The 19,437-nt window shown below is 38.6% G+C and overlaps 1 protein-coding gene across 1 annotated transcript in view; it reads right to left on the bottom strand.

Moving 5' to 3' along the window:
* TMPRSS15 (transmembrane protease, serine 15) overlaps positions 1–16,919 on the bottom strand; it is a gene marked incomplete at its 3' end in the record, with an annotated part of 104,272 nt that extends 87,353 nt beyond the window's left edge. The window contains exons 1-2 of the mRNA XM_010024376.1: positions 16,880–16,919; positions 15,105–15,455 (exon numbers count right to left, since the gene is read on the bottom strand). Of these exons, the coding sequence (XP_010022678.1) occupies positions 15,105–15,455; positions 16,880–16,919 (391 nt within the window). The remainder of the gene's footprint in view (positions 1–15,104; positions 15,456–16,879) is intronic.
* Between the last annotated feature and the right edge of the window lie 2,518 nt (positions 16,920–19,437).

Here is a 19,437-nt window from a genome sequence, read left to right as displayed (position 1 = left end):
CCAACCGTATCCTGGGCTGTATCAAAAGAAGTGTGACCAGCAGGTCAAAGGAGGTGATCCTGCCCCTCTACTCTGCTCTTGTGAGACCTCACTTGGAGTATTGTGTCCAGTTCTGGTGTCCTCAACATAAAAAGGACATGGAGCTGCTGGAGCAAGTCCAGAGGAGGGCCACAAGGATGATTAGAGGGCTGGAGCACCTCCTGTATGAAGACAGGCTGAGAAAGTTGGGGCTGTTCAGCCTGGAGAAGAGAAGGCTGCATAGAGACCTCATAGCAGCCTTCCAATATCTGAAGGGGGCCTACAAGGATGCTGGTGAGGGACTCTTCATTAAGGACTCTAGTGGTAGGACAAGGGGTAAAGGGTTCAAAGTTAAACACGGGAACTTTAGGTTAGCTATAAGGAAGAATTTCTTTACAGTGAGGGTGGTGAGGCACTGGAATAGGTTGCCCAAGGAAGTTGTGAATGCTCCAACCCTGGCAGTGTTCAAGGCCAGGTTGGACAGAGCCTTGGGTGACATAGTTTAGTGAGTGGTGTCCTTGCTCATGGCAGGGGGGGTGGAACTAGATGATCTTAAGGTCCTTTCCAACCCTAACTATTCTATGATTCTATGATAATATCCAGATAATATGTACAAAGAAATGCAAGATGTTATCATCATTACTGTTCGTTACATTCAGTGCATTGGTGAACAGGCTGCTCAGGTCACTGCTGAATCCCATGGGTGCTATTCTATTTCATGACAGACTATATTTAAACACTTTGCTTAGTGATATGGCCTTACTTTGACATAAATTCAGTGTTTGCTATACCAAACTAGACACAGGGCCTGCCTGTGGGGAAAATGTACAATTGGCCTCTAAATCCATTGAACAGAAAATCAAGGAAGTATAAACTCAGGGTGTGCCAAAATATTTTGTCCCTTGAAGGTAGTGAATGATTTATGCAAACCAATTTACTCTTCATGTTGCAGGCATTAAGCAAATCCAGGGCTCACTAATGAGTTATCAGGAGAATGGGAGAACAAGCTAAATGGGGAATACTTTTAGTGCTGTCAGTGGTAAATTGGATCTACCAAGATCACAATAAGAATGCACAGAGTAGTCAGGATTATGTTAATTACCTTTGTTGACTTAAAAGTTTGGAATTTAGCTGGAAACAAAATAAGGAAAGCTTTTGAGCCTCAATCATTTTTGTATTTCCAGGCAGCTATCACATATTTGAACTACAAGATGCCTTTCCTTTCACGGGAAAGGGAGGAGCCAAAAGGAAGAGTAATAACACTGCCTATATTATCAGGGCATTTGATAATTATTCTCACGTTGACTATAAGGAACAGCATAGCAGAGGGAAGTTTCATCTGCAAGCTTTCCTCAGTTCAATTTAAGTTAGATTAGTAAAAGTAAATTCTTATTGATTCTTGGAAAAATTTTCGTTATCCTATCCCTCAAAAAGGTGATTCAGAAGTCACCTTTTGTTGTGCTGGCATATCGTAGCCTTTTTAGAAAGTAAAATCATTAGTAATCTTCTGGTCAAAAAAGGGGGGGGAAAAAAATTCAAGGACCAATTTTCCTATATCAACCTTCCCATTAAATCTGTGATTTGCATGTGACAAACACCCAGGAAAAGATTTAGAAATCTTCACTACATGGTAATATTTTTTTTTTCCTGTCTTGGAAGCTCTGTCAGTGTTGGTGTCTTTATTTTATTTGAGCTTATTATGCACCTCCTATAGCATTTGCATAACCAAACAATCCTATGGTAGGAGTTTTATCACAGGGCTAAAGTAAATGAACAGGAGCCAATCCTCGATACAAAATTTTATAACATAGTTTTTACTCACTTCTGAGACCTCTAATTACATTGCACAGTTGAGTCAGACGTGGCAGCCATCTTTTGGTTGAGCAGGGAATGTCTCAATCTGTTATGACAAAGCCAGATGGCTACTTTTTGCAAGTGCTTTCCAGCTTGAAAAGGGAAATGTCAGGATTCTATGCCAATGATTCAGCATTTCAAAGCCCTGGGGAACAGGATATGTTTCCCAGAGCTCATTTATTGCCTGTAATTTAGGACACTCAGAGAGAATAATGGCTGAGGGATTATTAGGGTAAAAAGAAGTTGATAATAATCTAACAAGCAATAGATGACTGCCTGAAAATATATGATGGCATGTTTGTGTACTGTGTAGGAAATAATCTTGTTTACAATCACACCACCACAAATTTAATATGTGTCAATGCAATGATATATATAATGTTATTTTAAAATTTTGTCTTGCTTTCAGTGGTTGCCACCACATCAATTCTAAACAGAAAAAAAAATGTGTATGTTTCAAGGTAATTTTTTTCTTAAAATATCTGTGCATGTGTGATATCAGCAGTGACTTTGCTGCTAGTTCCAATCACCCTTGCATAAACTCGTGTAAAATATTTTCTCCACCCCCACAGAACCAAGAGTGAATTTTGCTGAAGCATTTTGTTGTCAGGAGCGAACAGAAAATATATTTGGCAAGCCACAGAAAAGGCTCAAACCTCTGTGGAGCTTTCTGGGAATTTATCTTAAGCAGTGCCCAAAATGGAATTCAAAAAAGCTGTTTACTATGTCCAATCCCTCACTTAATCTACATATGTTTGCACAATTATTGTGTTGTGGTTTAAGCTGAACCCAGGACATATTGCTATAATAAAATAAAAAAAAATAAGATAAAATGAAATACTGCTGGTGGTCACTATTGACAGTTGGAGGTCACAGAATAAAAAGCTTTTCGAAGTTCTATTAAGAAGCAAAAAAGATGAATGCATAAATACTGGCAGGAAATAACTTATCACTGAGCTGCTACACCATGCTGACATTTTTACAATGCAATTTCAGTTCAGGTCACTTCCTATTTTACATGGTGGTTTTACTGTTTACTTTTCTAAAATATAATCATTTATCAGATATAATTTCAAGTGTATCTTTTCAGACACAGAGAAGAAAATATTATGTTGAACTACTTTACCTGCAGTACCACATCCTACACACTGCAACAGAATCACAGCTGCAGCCATTGTGTGCATCTGCTATGCAGGACCATTATCAGATCTCATGTTTTTGGCATAAGCCAGCAGACTGGAGAAATCATAGAAGGATAGAATAGTCTGGGTTGGAAGGGATCTTCAATGTAAGCTTTCAATTAAAACCAGCACTTTCTAATGTGAACTCAGCTGAGAAGGATTAAACATTCAGAAACCAGAGGTAATAGAAGTAAACATCACCCTTGTCTTTCCAGATTAACTGATGCATAATTTAAATATTTTATTTTTCTTTTTTGATGATGAACTTATTTTTTGATCTGTTAAACCATAGGACACAAGCTGTAACACACCAGGTTCAATCCTGTACTCTGTGCTAGCACAGAAACCTCACTAAAAAAAGTTACTTTTGTTCTTTGTGAAGGAAGACATCTTTTGGACAGCTGAAAACTGATCAAACAGCAGACAGTACAATTTTCCAGATTAAACAACAAAACCTTTTTCTTAGCTTCAAAAAAGGTGCTGGAAAGACACTTTGTCTTCAAACGTTCTTTGGTTGCTCTCATTTACTAATACTGATCACAATCCAAACCAAAGAAAAATTTTAATGAAACTGGAGCTGGATCCCTGTTAATTAACTCCTATAAGAGAGAAGTGAATCTGCAGAAAATAAATTGCACTTTCCCAAGTGAAAGCTGTTGTGGTTTAACCCCAGCTAGCAACTAAGCACCACCAGCCTTCCGTCACTCTCCCCTGCAGTGGGTAAGAGAGAAAATCAGAATGATAAAAATAAGAAAACTTATGGGGTTGAGATAAAGACAGTTTAACAGGTAAAGCAGAAGCCACACATGCAAATAAAGCAAAACAAGGAATTCATTCACCACTTCCCATGCTCAGGCAGGTGTTCAGCCACCTCCAGGAAAGCAGGGCTCCATCACGTGTAATGGTTACTTGGCAAAACAAATGCCGTCACTCCAAATGTCTCCCCCTCCTTCTTCCCTCAGCTTTATATGCTGAGTGTGACATCACATGGTATGGAATATCCCTTTGGTCAGTTGGGGTCAGCTGTCCCAGTTGTGTCCCCTCTCCACTCCTTGTGTACCCCCAGCCTGCTTGCTGGTGGAGTGAGGAGCAGAAAAGGCCTTGGTTCTGTGCAAACGCTGCTCAGCAAGAATAAAGCATTCCTGTGTTATCAATACTGTTTTCAGCACAATTTCAAAACAGCCCCATACTAGCTACTGTGGGGAAAATTAGCTCTATCCTAGCCAAAACCAGCACAAAGCCTTATCCAAAATATTTTTTCTTTTAAGAATGACAGACATTTGTTCTCTCAGAGAAATATAGTAGTTCTTGTCACTAAAGGACTCAAACTTGCTTTGAATTTCATCCACACTGCAATTCAAGGCTAAGTGGTACAGAGAGAAGGAAAGTTACTGGCCTTTGGTGACAGATTCATGTTCAGGGGAGAAGCAAATAATTTTGATTGTCAGATTTCAGATGTCATGGATAGCTATCATGGTTTCTTAATCAAAGTTGAGACATCAGAATAGCTTTATCCTTCACAGGATATTCAGTTAATACACAACCCTCTGGAAGCCACACTTTTATAACCATGGCAGTGGATATTAATGCAATGTAATGTAAGGAGACATTGTCCTGAACATGGCAATAGAGTATCTTTAGGATTTTATTCATCTGTACAAGAGATGAAGTGTGTTACAGAGCCCATCTGGCTATTAAAATCAAGTTACTTATCTGACCAGTCCTACACAAATGAAGGGCATGGTAACTCTATAAACAAGTCACAAAACATTCAAGAAAACAAAGTTGTGTGTAAGCACAGTGTAGATTTCCTATTCAGAGATTTAGTTCAGCACTCTTCATTTGTGCTTATTCCATTAGAAGGGAACCGTATTTCTCCTTCAGCATCTTGACAAATAGGTTTTTCCTCAGATTACAAAATCATACAATCACAGACTGGTTTGGGTTGGAAGGGACTTTATAGATTATCTAGTTCCAAAGCCCCTGCCATAGACAGGGATACGTTCCACTAGACCAGGTTGCTCAAAGCCCCAGCCAGCCTGACCTTGAATATTTCTAGCGATTGGGCAACACATTCTAGTGCCTCAACACCCTCATAATAAAGAATTTCTTCCTTACATCCAATCTAAATCTACCCTTTTTCAGTTTAAAGCCACTCCCCCTTCATGAAATTATTCATTAAAATACATTAACTGATACTGACCAACAAAGAAAAGCTAAGCAAGCCTCCAGAAATTTCTCCTTCCAGTGTACATGTTCACCAGTAAAGATGAAACATTTATAGTAATCAGTTTTATCAGGTTCAGTATGCCCAGATTTCATCTTTTTCTTATCCCTGTGGCTTTATAGACATAGGCCACTAAAGCAGATTCCATGAATCCTTTGAAACTATCTTTTACATTGTTGTTTGTAGTCGTGACACTTTCCTAAAATACCTGCACAGATCCATTGAAATTTGTACCCATTTCCATTCAATCACCAATTCAGATAATGAAAGAAATGAAACTATCTGAAGTATGAGTGTCAGCAAAACTATGAAGGGAAATAAATGTAAAATTCTTCAGGATCTTAATTTTTCAGAAATTAGAAGCCAGGATCCTTAGTCATTCTCCTACTGCAGATTGCAGAGATGTATATTAGATTAGCTACAATTTGATAACAGGAGTCCAGAATTTATTTTCAGTTACATTCATTCATCGGGTGTGAGAAACTTTTAATACTGAAAATATCCATATAACTTCACCAATTATTTAAAATGCATTTTGAATAAGACCAGTCTAACTTACAGGATAATTTAAGTTCAAAACAATGAGATATGACCTTGGTATCACCGATTTTAAATTCAAAACATGGTAGCCCTTCTTGGCTACAGCATCAAGGTCCAGTTCCACCAGGGACTATTTTATTCTAGTCTATCAAAACTTACTCAAGTTTTTAATTTGTTGCATCACTGATGTATAAATTTATTCCCACAGAATGACTTTGCATTAGCCAGAGCAGGGCCAAGTTTGTTCCACACATTATTGTTATAAAATTAACTAGCTCAAAACACAACAAAACAAAAGTTATTTCCTTTTCCAAGATAAAAATACTGTCATGGCCCTTACTATCTTCTGTCTACTTCTAATACCTACTAGGGCAATTTCAGAAGGAGGTTTCTATCCTCATGTTCCTCTGATATGACAAAGAAAAAAGATACTTAAGTGGTAAATTTCCACCTTAAATTGCTAAACTTAGCCAAGGCAGTCTGCACATGGCACCAGAGCCACAGCATGGTGGCCTGAATTATAGCTTTATCAGCAATATACTTGATGAATTAAGACACCACCTCATTTTGCTACCTTACTTAGTTGACAACTCTCACACACCATTGCCATGAATCTAATTTGCAGATATCAAATGATTCAGAGGTCAAATGTTTCAAATTCCAGCTTTCTTGTTTTAGAGATTCTTCCTAAGGTTGCAGAAAGAACTTGAGTGTGATTTCTAAAATTATCAAAAGCAGATAATAAAGGATCTTCAAATGTATTTGAAATATTTCATAATTTATCAATATTCCTTTTATTTTGCTAGTATATTTTAAGTATTTAAATTTAAAAACAATGAGATTTTAAGCTTTTCAAACCATGCCACATATGTTGTTCTATCTGAGTACTGCTCTTCACAGTAATGTTCTAACTTTAGTCAAGGCTTCCACACATTTAATTTAGTAATTGAAAAGGTGCTTCATAAAATCAGGGCTTTTTTTTTTTTTTTTTTTTTTTTTGCAGAAACAGAATATAAATGTCATTTTCAATCCACCATACTCTCAAACTGTGTTTATCTGTAGCTGACTCAAAGCTAGATGTATTAAAAAACATAAAAAGAATATTTTGTTGTCATTGATCTATTTTAAAGATGTTTTTCCAGTATTGCAATGTTTACACATGCATTGAAATATTCCTACACCATCACTCAGTTCATGTTCATCAAGTTTTCTACATTTTCTTTTTATTTTCTTATTAGTTTTAAAACTATTCTTTAATATTAAAAATGAAAAATTCCAATTATGCCATGGATGTGATTGGCTGCTATTCAAAGCTATTTAGCAATAATTAGGGCGCCAAGACAGGTGTTAACATTGGAAAAGGATAGTTGCAGTTATTATTAATTCAATAAAACTTGATTGATAGAAATGAGGTCTTGGCCTCAAAACTGTTTGGGAAAAAGAACCTCATACTAATATAAAAGCTAATAGTATAGTAACTATAACCATAAGTGTGACTCCAGTGTCATTTTTTCCTCTGATTCTTAATATTTCAGATGTTTCCACTGTTACACCATAGCAGATAAGAAGTAATGTCACAAGCATCAGAACTAGACTACAGGTGCTCCCGAGACCTTAATTTTCCATATTCATACAAAGAGTTACATAGTGCATGGATATTCACACAAACAAAATAAAATGGCCTTGAGCATGCTGAACGTTATCTGCACTTATTCAGAGTTTTGTCATGATTATAATCAAAGTATAAGAACCGTCAAGGAAAACAGTCAATGAAATATTAAAAAGACAAAGATTGACAACGTTAAAGGTTATCATTGTATTGATTATTGTATTTTGAGCAGATATTTAACATCCAAAAGAGCTTTGTAACCTTGGAAACCTGATGAAGTACAGGATATAAGCATTGAATGGTGCTTGTACGAAGTATCTGGTAACAGAAAGAGATTTTATGTAGTTGATGTCTCACTTTCATACCATCAGTGTTGAGCTATTGGCAGAGAGGTAGTATTAGGGAAGTTTATTCTGGAGAGGCAGGAGTCTTTCCTATCTCTTTTTATTCTAAGCAAGAGATTGCTAACCCATCTTTAAACAGCTTCTTCCTTTTCTTTATTCATTTTGAGGAGAATCAAATACACTGCTTTCCAGTGACATTGAAAAATAGGCAAGGAGAAGGGCAGTAAAAGTCTATTTTACCTTCATCAAAAAGGAGCACTTTAGTGATAACACTGTTTAGAAACTTTGTTAAAGTCCCTTTACAGTCTCGGGGAAGTCCCAGATTGAAATAATGTCACAAAGGGAGCAAAGACTGAACATAAGAGAAGTTTAGTATCTGCTATGTCCTCTGCTGGGCAAATGTATGCTGTCCTGGCAAGAGAATGGAATTTTATGATCTCCTAATGGGCCTTTTCCATCTTTAATTATAACCTCACGGGGGCACTGTGAAGATTATTTAGTTAATGTTTGCGCAGCTCTCTGACCATGTAAAGTACTGTTAAAGCACTAAGCATTACTATTGTCATCCAATTATATAATCAATCCAAATTTGAGTATTACTAAAGTACGTTCCAGTTCCAATTATGCTAATGAAACTGCAAAGGGACTGTACATCCAAAAGTTCCTACAGCATCCAGTGCTGCTGCAGCACCTTTGAGAATCCTCATTACAGTGTCCTTCCCCAACATTCATTAAACACACATTTACTTGGGGCCTGACTGTGAACTTCAGGTATGCCCCTGTTGGGGGACAACCTGTATAGCCCTAAAAACCAGCTAGTATCAGTGAGTATCTCCAGAGAGGAGCCTTCAACCCCAGAACGAGGGGAAACACCATGTCCAGAAGTCTCAGTTCTGAGCAGCGAGAGCCACTGAGGGAGCCTCCAGCCCCCACCAGGCCTTGCCCCAGAGCCTGCAGCTCCACTGACAGGAGCAGGGACTCACAGGCGGCAGTACCAGGAGGGCAAGAGAGTAAGGTAATTTGTAAGGTAATAAAGTTGCTTGTTTATTTCAGCGCACAAACTTCACAATAAATCAACTGAATTTATTTCAGATGTTAACTGAAGTAACCAGAAAAGCATTCACAGAAAAAAAAAAATAAAAATAAATCAACATACAATGTTTTAACAATTTCAAGCACAATTCCAACTAGGAAAATAATTTAAGGAAACGTTTTCCTGTCCATAATCCATTGAGATGAACTATCATTCTCCAGAGGTATTTATCAGAAAATGTCTGGCAATATGATTGCCATTAGTATCACTGCCTGCTAGAATCATATCTACATCCCTAACTAGAAAGTTTGCTAAAGACATACCATTTGCGTTAAGGTAACAAAAAATAATATTTTCCCCTTAAATTTAACATTTTGATATCTTTAATATTCTGTAAACTTTAAAGAGTTAATGTTTGTGATAATTTTAGGAAGTGCAGCTACTCATCAACTTTCACTTCTATTGAAACAAAATTATATGCATTAATTTAATTTGAATACGTATTAATATGATGAGACGATCAAATGTAATTACTTTTGTGATGGCACCAGGTCCTCCCAAGAGCATGTTACCTTTGTGGATGTTCGTTGAAGAAAAGCTACAGGATATATTGAGTCTGTACTTCATTGCTTATATTTCTGCAATATTTCAGTCTTGTTTAAAATCTTTTCTTGTTTTAGTTCATATGTGTATGTGCTTATGTATATGTAATCTGTTCTGTTGGGTTTTGGGAAGAGAACAACTTGGGTTTTTTGGGTTTTTTTAATTTTAAAACAAAACCACATAGCTATGCTCTTTTGTACAGTCTGATATAATATAATGCAAATTTCTATATGAAAAACTGCAACACAAATGTCCCAATTACTTCAGTTACAGAAATTACTGTTACTAATACCACCAACTAGTATTATAGAATCTGTATCTATGTCTTGGCTAGAAAGTTTATATGCCCCTTTGCAGAACATAATTACTAGATTCATCCCAGATCAAGTCAGAATATGTTTTATCTTATGATGGGTTGACATTGGTTGGTTGCCAGAAGCCCACATAGCTGCTCTCTCACTCTTCCACCTCAACAGGACAGGAGGGAAAAATAACATGAAAAGCTCCTGCATATGCTTCACCCCAAGCACCCCTCCTACCCACCTTATTATCACCACAGGTTGCTTTCAGTCTCTCCAGTGCAGAAGGGGGTTGCAATCAGTACACGGTGGTTTCTCTCTGATGCTCCTTTCTTCTCACTCATTTCTTCCACTCCACAAAGTTGCCAGGGATTCCTGCTCAGGATCACCTCTTCCTTCCCTCCATGCTTGCAGGGCTATTTCTCACGCTTTACCCTTTCCCCTCACAGCCAATCAAGATTTTGCCCTTCCTTACCCAGGCTTCCCTCAGGTGCTGCCAACGTGCCTGACAGGCTCAACAGTGCCCTACAGCGAGTCTGTCCTGGTTTCCAGCACAAGAAAGCCTACAGCATGGGCTTGCTTTTTACTACAAATCAGAGACCTCCCCTTCAGGACATGATGAGTTCTTAGGGAGTTCCTAGGACAGAAAGTCCCAGGACACCCTTCTTCCACCACAAACATCTTAGTCCTTGTATCTCCCTGACCTTTGACAGAAGAAACCAGACTTTTCTCAAGAATAGGTGTTATAAAGAATCATTGCATTTGCACTGTCTCTGGCCACTGAAGATGAATTTGTAGAGGTGAAGCCTTCCTGTTGAGCTAGGTCAATGGTGGTAAGCCAAATGAGAGACACCACAGAGAAGATTACATGAGTTGGGGCTATGCTATTGCATCTGTATGTTTGACTAAAGGGGAATCTTATGTTCTCTCACACATAACAAATCCCATCTCCAGCTGAGATGGCTGCAATTTCAATTCACTCTTGCTCTTGCATACCTAAAACCTCAAGATAAACATTCAGAAAAGTAGAGAATTATACCAAACAGGCTTCTACATCTCCTCTGGTGTCATGAAACTTATGCATAACAAAATCGCTCCATACACAGATTGTGTGTGTTTGTGAGAAGAAAAACACAGTTCAGACCGAAGTTTCTGGTCAATCTGCCCTTTCTTTGTCTAACTTGGCAATTTTTCTTTTCCTATCTCCTAACATATCCTCACTTTAGAACTACAGCTCATGGCAGGAAGTGTCAGTCAACAGTAAAGGCAAGCAGAGTGCTCTGAGGCAATCTAAATCAACAGAAACACAGCTTTGTCCCATGGCAGATGTTAGGAATAAACTGGAATGTCTGGAGATGCAACAGAAAAGAGTAAAAAACATTAAATATGTAAGGTCCAGTGCCACGTTTTCAGCTGTCAACAGCTCTGACAACATCTGATAAAAAAAACTGATCTAAGGAGTTGCATTTTCTCAGTTGTTTATTTTCTTTCTGTTTTTAACAAGGTTATGCCCTCTGTTTCTGGAAGCTGATGTTTTTAAAAAGATCCACTAGAAAAAGGATTTCAGACCATCTTTCATAGACTCTCCAGCTACGAAATGGGACTGATTCTAGATTTCACATTTTTATTTCTTTCAAATTAATTTGAAAAGAATTCTGCTTCTCTTATTAACTAAAAAGTTTTCTCCATGTCCAAATCTCAATTAATTCGTACAATTTTGTCAAGATTTCCTGTTATTATCTTGTTTTAATATTCACAAACCAATCTTTTTCTTAGACAATTTGTCCTTTAATAAATTGGGATGACAGTCATCCCCAATCAGACATTGTCAGAACTTACCGATTACTGCAAAGTCATAAACAATGGATTGATGGATCAATAAAAAATTTTTGTAAACAAAATGACAGTTTTCTACTTCTGTGCATTTTATGTTTCACTAAGCAATTACAGTCAATGAAAGAAAGAATTCTAAAGGTATTATTCTAACAACAGATTATTTAAAGATTTCCAAGCCCTTTGCAAATTTATGAATTTTTTTGTTTCATATGTGTTTGTACATTATGGTTACTACATGGAGTAGTAAGACACCATGTATTTAAGCTGACTGGTCTAGTGATTTAAACGTGCAAAATATACATCAAGCTCCATATATATACTCAGGTTTAGGAGATCTTTTGAGGCAGCAAAGCCTCCTTTGGAAAAAGAAGAAATGAATCCTTGTGCATATATATATTAGAGGAATGCTAGTCAAACTGACATTTGTCAAGTGTTGCTTTTTAAACCATCTAAGACTACCTCTCTCTATATATATATATTTGTATATATAAAACCCAGGTTATAGAAAAATTTTCAATGTGAATTAAGGACATCCATGACTTGGCCAACTTTATGGACAGCAACAGCTATGTGTGCAAATATACAACTTCATGAAGTACTAATAAGTCCTCTCTCCTCCAAAATCAACCAAGCTATGCTTTGCAGAAACAGCTCAGAATCAGGCTGCATTTTGTCTGTGCCAAGGTTTACCTGCACTAGTAATAAATTTACATTATTTTTTGCTTTTCTGGCAAAATTGCTTTGAATCTTTTGCTTGTATCTCACGAATCAAGGGCCTGTCTTTCAATTTCTGGGATTCTGTCGACTGAAGCTAAAACTCCTTTGAAACTTCATTTCATTTCCAGGCATACTTGAGAAAGACACACAGTCAGAAGCATTTCTTGGACCTTGTGCCACAATCATAGGGAGCACGGTAGAAGCGTACACTGAGGAAATGCTTATGAGGTGGTTAAGTAACAGCAGCAGTTCAAAAGCACAACAAAATCTGTGAGTGAGAGCTAGAAATTTTGAAAGTAATGAATGCAGAGTTTGCCCCATTCAAGATTCCAAAACCTGCAGCAGAGGGAGAGGAGTGGTAATGTGGTGACAGTGAGCAACTCTTTACCTGGCATTCACAAAACCTGTTCCTTTTCTGACAACTCCAGCCTAACAAAAAGCATGCCTAAGAAACCACAAACAAATTTAATAGTTTCTCATTAATGTAAACAACAACAAAGACACAGAAATATACAGAACTTCACAACTTAACAGTAAAATAAAAGAAATGAAAAAAAATTTGAGTCTAAGGAATTATATTGAAGTTAATAAATCCTGACCATTCATTGGGAAAAAAAAAATGACCAAAAGAAAACAAAATTATAGTAGTACGTTCTGCTAGATTTAGAAAAGTAATGGTTGCCATTATTGCTACAGGAATCTCCTAAGGCTTCTTTCTTCAGATAGGCTGAAGCAAAAAATACATTAATGCAGCAGGGTTCATTAAACTCACAAAAATATCAATATATCATCATCCTTAGATGAGTGAGTTTCAACTAAGTACTAATGATGGATTAAATGGAATATGTATTTATTTGAAGAAAGTGGTTTTGAAAGGAATCGGGGAAAGAACTGCTATCACTGTGTTCTGAAAATTTTACCTACAACAAAGCCAAAATTCACTTAAGGGATTTCGGTACTAAATGCTATGGGTGTTCTTTCGCTAGTTCCATAGTCCCAGTTTTCAGGTGCAGATGGTGAAATCGACTGTAACAGTGGCTTACTACTGATGCTCTCTCTAGAGTTTTAGGTTCAAATTGCACCTATAAAAGGGGGTAATTAGTCTTTTCTAGTTTATTGCTGCTAGGGGAAAGGAAGCAGTTTCAGTTAACTACCAACTAGACACCACTCCAGATTAAATATCTTGGATTCAGTATCTTATACTGGTTTTCAAATACCAAACTGAGAGTTCAAAGAAAGTAGGAAATGTCACCTTCCCAAACATTATGGACTATTAATTATGTCTTTGTAGTGAACTTTCTTAGTGCAATTAGTCTACAGACATGAAGATCATTCTTTGTAAGAGACTACGGGCTTGAACAAGGTGAATTCCAATTTAAATTGTGTTAATAACAAGAGATACTGCATTCAGACAGCTAAACAATTATCTGATAACTAAAACAGTGTAATGAAGCAGATAAAATTGACTAATTCTAAAACAAGCATGTGTATGCAACAATGTATATGTTTTTCTTTTGTAGCATACACAGTTATTTTCCTATGCTATCTAGTTATCTATGTAGAAGGGATTCATAAAAAAGTTAGTCACATTCAGATATAAGTAAAAATGCAGCTGAATTTGTCACAAATTTGACAGCAGCTTTGGAATGTGTGTTCTCTGGGGTCAGTTAATAAAAAACTGCACTGAAGATTCCTTTCCATTTGCTTTGACACCACTCTCTACTCATTGATAAAGCTGAGCGCCAGTTGTCCTCATGGTGGATAGTATCTGAGAGCGAGCAGAAGATCCCAGGGTGGAGTTCCATGTTACAGTTTCTCTGGTGGCCAATCTCATTTAAAAGATTTCTGACCATTTTTTCCCCAGATCTTGCTTTTTCCCATGGAGTATGTCACATACTGAATAACACTCTGTAAGGTGACAAGTTCCTTCACAGAAGGTGCCACAGAGAGCGCTGCGCTGATTCAGCCGAAGGGGATATATACTTCAGCACGAAGGAGAAAGCTAGAAAGTAAAAAGCCTCTTAAGTTGCTCTTGCTAGTGCTAATAGCATGCCTCAGAACAGTATTCTCAAGCATTATCAACAAATAGATTGACCCAGCCCATAATTTAAAGCATTTTAGAAATGTAGGACTGGGCCTTTACCTTTCAGCATCTTTTAAGAGAAATAAAAGTGACTCACTGAAATACTCATAAACAACAGACAAAATGTTTTGCTTTGCAAGAAACTGCACACAGTGCTACTTTTTATGGAGTAAAGAAAACTGGGCTATGATTTCTTTCATTTTTTATTTAAGAATAACCTTATTCACCATGTTTGAATTCTTCTCCTAGGAAGAAAAAAAAAAAAAGTCTCCCTGCTTGTTCTGGGATTTAAATCCTATTTCTGACAGCAATTCAGATAACCATCCTAAAGTGACAGCCAGCTATTCTGGATCACCCAGAATAAAAATAAATATTTCAGTATTACTTTTCATGATAATACTTTAAAGCATCTGAGGTGGGTTGACCTTGGCTGGCAACCAGGTGCCCACCAAGATATTCTATTACTCCCCCTCTACAACTAGACAGGGGTACAAAATGCATTGAAAAGCTCTTGGGTTGACATAACGACAGGATATTATTTATGAATTAGTCATAGGCAAAACAGACTCAACTTGGGGAAATTAATTTAATATATTGCCAATTAATTGTAACAGAGTAAGATAGTGAGAAAACAGAACAAAACTAAAAATACATCCTTCTTCCTAGGTCCAACATCACTCCTAACTCCTGAGTGGCACAGGGGATGGGGAAGTGCCATGGTCAGTCTATAATGCTTAATCTCTGCTGCTCACGTCCTTACGCTCTTCTGCTCTAGCATGGTGTGTCTCCACAGGAGACAGTCCTTCATGAACTTTGCCAATGTGAGTCCTTCCCACAGACTGAAGTTCTTGAAGAACTACTTCAGCACAAGTCCTTTCTGCAGAGTACAGTCCTTCAGGAACAGACTGCTCCATTGTGGGTCCCCCACACGCCACAGTTCCTGCCAGAAACCCTGATTCTTCTTGGGCTCCTCTCCACAGTCCACAGTTCCTGCCAGGACTCTGTTCCAGTGTGGGCTCTTCATAGGCTGCTGCTGACTTCAGATCATATCCACATGGTCTGGCATGGGGTCCTCTACAGGATGCATTGTGGATAGCTGCTATACAATGGGCTGCAGGTGGACAATATGTTTCACTATGGTCTTCAACGCAGACTGCAGGTGAATCTCTGCTCTGGTGCCTGGAGCATCTCCTCCCCTCCTTCTGCACTGACTTTGGTGTCTGCAGGGTTCTCTAGCATTTTTTCACTTGTGTCTCTCAGCTGCTGTCAGTGCAGCATTTCTTACCCTTTCTTAAATATAGAATCATAGAATCATAGAATCATAGAAACATAGAATAGTTAGGGTTGGAAAGGACCTTAAGATCATCTAGTTCCAATCCCCCTGCCATGAGCAGGGACACCACACACTAAACTATGTTGCCCAAGGCTCTGTCCAACCTGGCCTTGAACACCTCCAGGGTTGAAGCATTCACAACTTCCTTGGGCAACCTATTCCAGTGCCTCACCACCCTCACTGTGAAGAACTTCTTCCTTATATCTAATCTAAACTTCCCCTGTTTAAGTTTGAAGCCATTACCCCTTGTCCTACCACTACAGTCCCTAATGAAGAGTCCCTCCCCAGCATCCTTGTGGGCCCCCTTCAGATAAGAAATTGATATCTCATCACAGAGGCACTACCAACACCACTGATGGGCTTAGCTTTGACCAGCGACAGGTCTGTCTTGGAGCTGACTGAAACCAACTCCATTGGGCATGGGGGCAACTTCTGGTGCCTTCTCACAGACATGACTCCAGCAGCCCTCTGGCTACCACAGTCTTGCCACATGAATCTAATAAAGCCTCTATGAATAATTTTTGTGTAATGGAAAAAAAAATCTGAAAAGCGAAGATATATATTATTGTAAATAAGGATAGTTCATCTCACATGCAGACAGCTGCATTTGTGCTACTTGCAGACATATAAATGGACTTGGCAGTGGGGTTGGAAGTAGATGATCTTAAAGTCTTTTCCAACCATAACCATTCTATGATTCTATACAAATACTCTGTATCTTTAAGTGCTCATGCAGATATAGCTTATGACACATTAAAGGTGTCAGACTGATCCTGGACTAGGGTTAGGAAGTGTTCCCAAATCTTATAACTTGGCATTTGGGATACAAATAAATACTAAAAAGACTGCTCAGTTTCACAGCACTGTATTTACTGTCCTAACAGTATGCATTTGATCCTTCATGGACACAAGGTGGTATTTCTACTGCATTGGTCAAAACCTAGGTAGAGTTTTTTGTTGACAAAGTGCATTGGACAATGACCATTTAAGATTTAGGACATAATGGTGACAGTTCTGTCTCTACTAGTAGTCCTTTCCATGAACACAGATGAGAGGCAGGACAACAAAGGTTAGCAAAATTCACTGAATTATCATCTTCAAAGAAAATGTAAGAGTATGCTTTAAAGCTTACCATGTCCCTTAACCTTTTTGTTCCCTTTTCACCCAACTTTTAATCTTTCCCCTGGGACTTTCAAACTTGCCTTCTTTCCCTTTGAAATCTTCTCGTACATTCTCATACATTCTCGTACATTTCAATTTCTTATCGAGTTCTCTACATGATAAATCAGAATGTTCCTTGTCTGTTCATCACTATTAGGTTTGTATACACATGGCTTCCCTGACCAAAGACAGCCAGATGCCACAGATACCTCTCAGTTTAAATATTTTTTCCAGGTCTATTACTTCCTTTCTGTCAAAAAACTAGGCAGCTGATACACTGATAGTTAATAATAATAATACAAGAAAATTCTATTTATATAGTCATTATAAATGCATTTTTAAAAATCTCTTCACATTGACCTTTTCTAAATATTTGCCTTAATTACACTGAAGAATGACTGCAGAGGGAGATCATACAGGTAGCTCAGGGTGTATATTTGGTCTGGCAAACTCCATCCTAGGTTTAATCTCATCGTGGTGGGTTGATCCTGGCTGGATGCCAAGTGCCCCTTGGCTCTATCATGCCCCTCCTCAGCTGGACAGGGGAGACAAAATATAATGAAAAGTTCATGGGTCAAGATAAGGATGGCGGAGAGATCACTCACCAGTCACCGTCTTGGGCAAAATAGGCTTGACTTGAGGAAATTAGTTTCATTTATTACCAATCAAATCAGAGTAGGATAATAAGAAATAAACACAAATCTTAGAAAACTTCCCCCCAACCCTCCCTTCTTCTCAGGGTCAACTTTACTTCCTAATTCTCTGTGTCCTGCTCACCAGCGGTGCAGGGGGACAGGGAATGGGGGTTGTGGTCAGTTCATCACACATTGTCTCTGCCACTCCTTCCTCCTCAGGGACGACTCCTTGCACTCTTCCCCTGCTCCAGCACGGGGTCCTGTGATGGGAAACAGTCCTTCATGAACTTCACCAATGTGAGTCCTTCCCACAGGCTGCAGTTCTTCATGAAGTTTTCCAATGTGGATCCCTCCCACAGGGTGCAGTCCTTCAGGAACAGTCTGTTCTTGCGTGGGTCCCCCACGGGGTCACCAGTCCTGCACCAAACCTGCTCCAGTGCAGACCCCTCTCTCCACAGGGCCACAGGTCCTACCAGAAGCCTGCTCCAGTGTGGGCTTCCCGTAGGGTCACAGCCTCCTTCAGTCATCCACCTGCTCCATTGTGGGGTCCTCCATGGGCTGCAGGTGGGTATCTGCTCCTCCATGGACCTCCATGGGCTACAGGGAACAGCCTGCCTCACCGTAGTCTCCACCAGGAGCTGCAGCGGAGTCTCTGCTCTGGCATCTGCAACACCTCCTCCCTCCTTTCTGTGCTGACCTTGGTGTGTGCAGAGTTGTTCCTCTCACATGTAATTCTTTCCTCTGGCTGCAGTTGCTCATGTGCAGTAATTTTTCACCACTTCTTAAATATATTGTCCCAGAGGCACTACCACCATTGCTGATGGGCTTGGCCTTGGCCAGTGGTGGGTCCATCTTCGGGCTGGCTAGCATTGGATTTATTGGATGTGGGGGAAGCTGCTAGCAGCTTCTCACAGGAGCTAGACCTGTAGTTCCCCTGGACTAAAACCTTGCCATGCAAACCCAATATACTTGTAAATCCATCTACTATAGGTTTGATTTATTTAGGATTTTATTTACTCCAATTGTTCTTCTGTCTTCGGCCATTTCATTTCTATAAACAGCATGACATTTATGGGCATGTTTCTGGTAAATCTGTGAATAATTTCTGTGCAATGGAATCATGATCCATTTATATTATGCAAATGAATTGAAAAATGAGCTAAACTTTAAACTGACCATTTGAATGGCCCATGACACAGAAATTGGGAGAGAAAAAGGAAAAAAGGAACTGCACAGCTATGCTTCACAAAAAAATACTGCACTTACTTGGCCTTTTTCATTCCATTCCACACATCTCAGTAAGTAGGACCCTTGTTGATTAGTTTTTCTATATATTTTGTGAGTCATGATTTCTAGTGAAGCCCATGCAGAAGCAGACATCAGTCACTACTTGCCCATGGGACTTGTACTGCTGTCCCAGTTGGCCCAAATGTTCCCCCAGTTATTGTGGATGGGATTGTTTTTGCTCCTATGTGATAGTTCTATTGCAGATGTTCACTCCTCTGCAATTTAGAACTCTCACACATACATTGTTCTCACTTTATAACTAAGCCTCCAAAAAAATAATGCCTTACTGCCATGGAACTACAGAAAGAAAATACTGGTAAGGACAGGATTTGTGAATCTTAGTAACAGATCTGCAAATTTCTAATTCCTATTTAAACAATGTGTTCCTAACCCTTAATTTCAATCCAATATTTTGTTCAGAAGAGGAATGCTGGTACGTATGGGTGAAATTTATGAGGCACTCTTGGTTGGAGTCTTTTCTCATCCAAGTGAAGAGAAACTCAAAGGAGTATCACAGTGGATTCCTTTCCTGGCCTAACTGTTTCAGACTGCTAAGCAATAGTTTTCCTGTCTGTCATCTAGTTATTTACTAGTGCAATGTCTAATTTTCATTGTGACTGATCTCCTCATTCTTCAGTACTGAGTTTAGAGATCAGTGGCATTTTTATCTGCCGCAG

The sequence above is a fragment of the Nestor notabilis genome, unplaced genomic scaffold (assembly GCF_000696875.1).
Source record: "Nestor notabilis isolate BGI_N333 unplaced genomic scaffold, ASM69687v1 scaffold3071, whole genome shotgun sequence".
Lineage (NCBI taxonomy): Eukaryota > Metazoa > Chordata > Aves > Psittaciformes > Psittacidae > Nestor > Nestor notabilis.
This window is presented reverse-complemented; position numbering and strand designations above follow the sequence as displayed.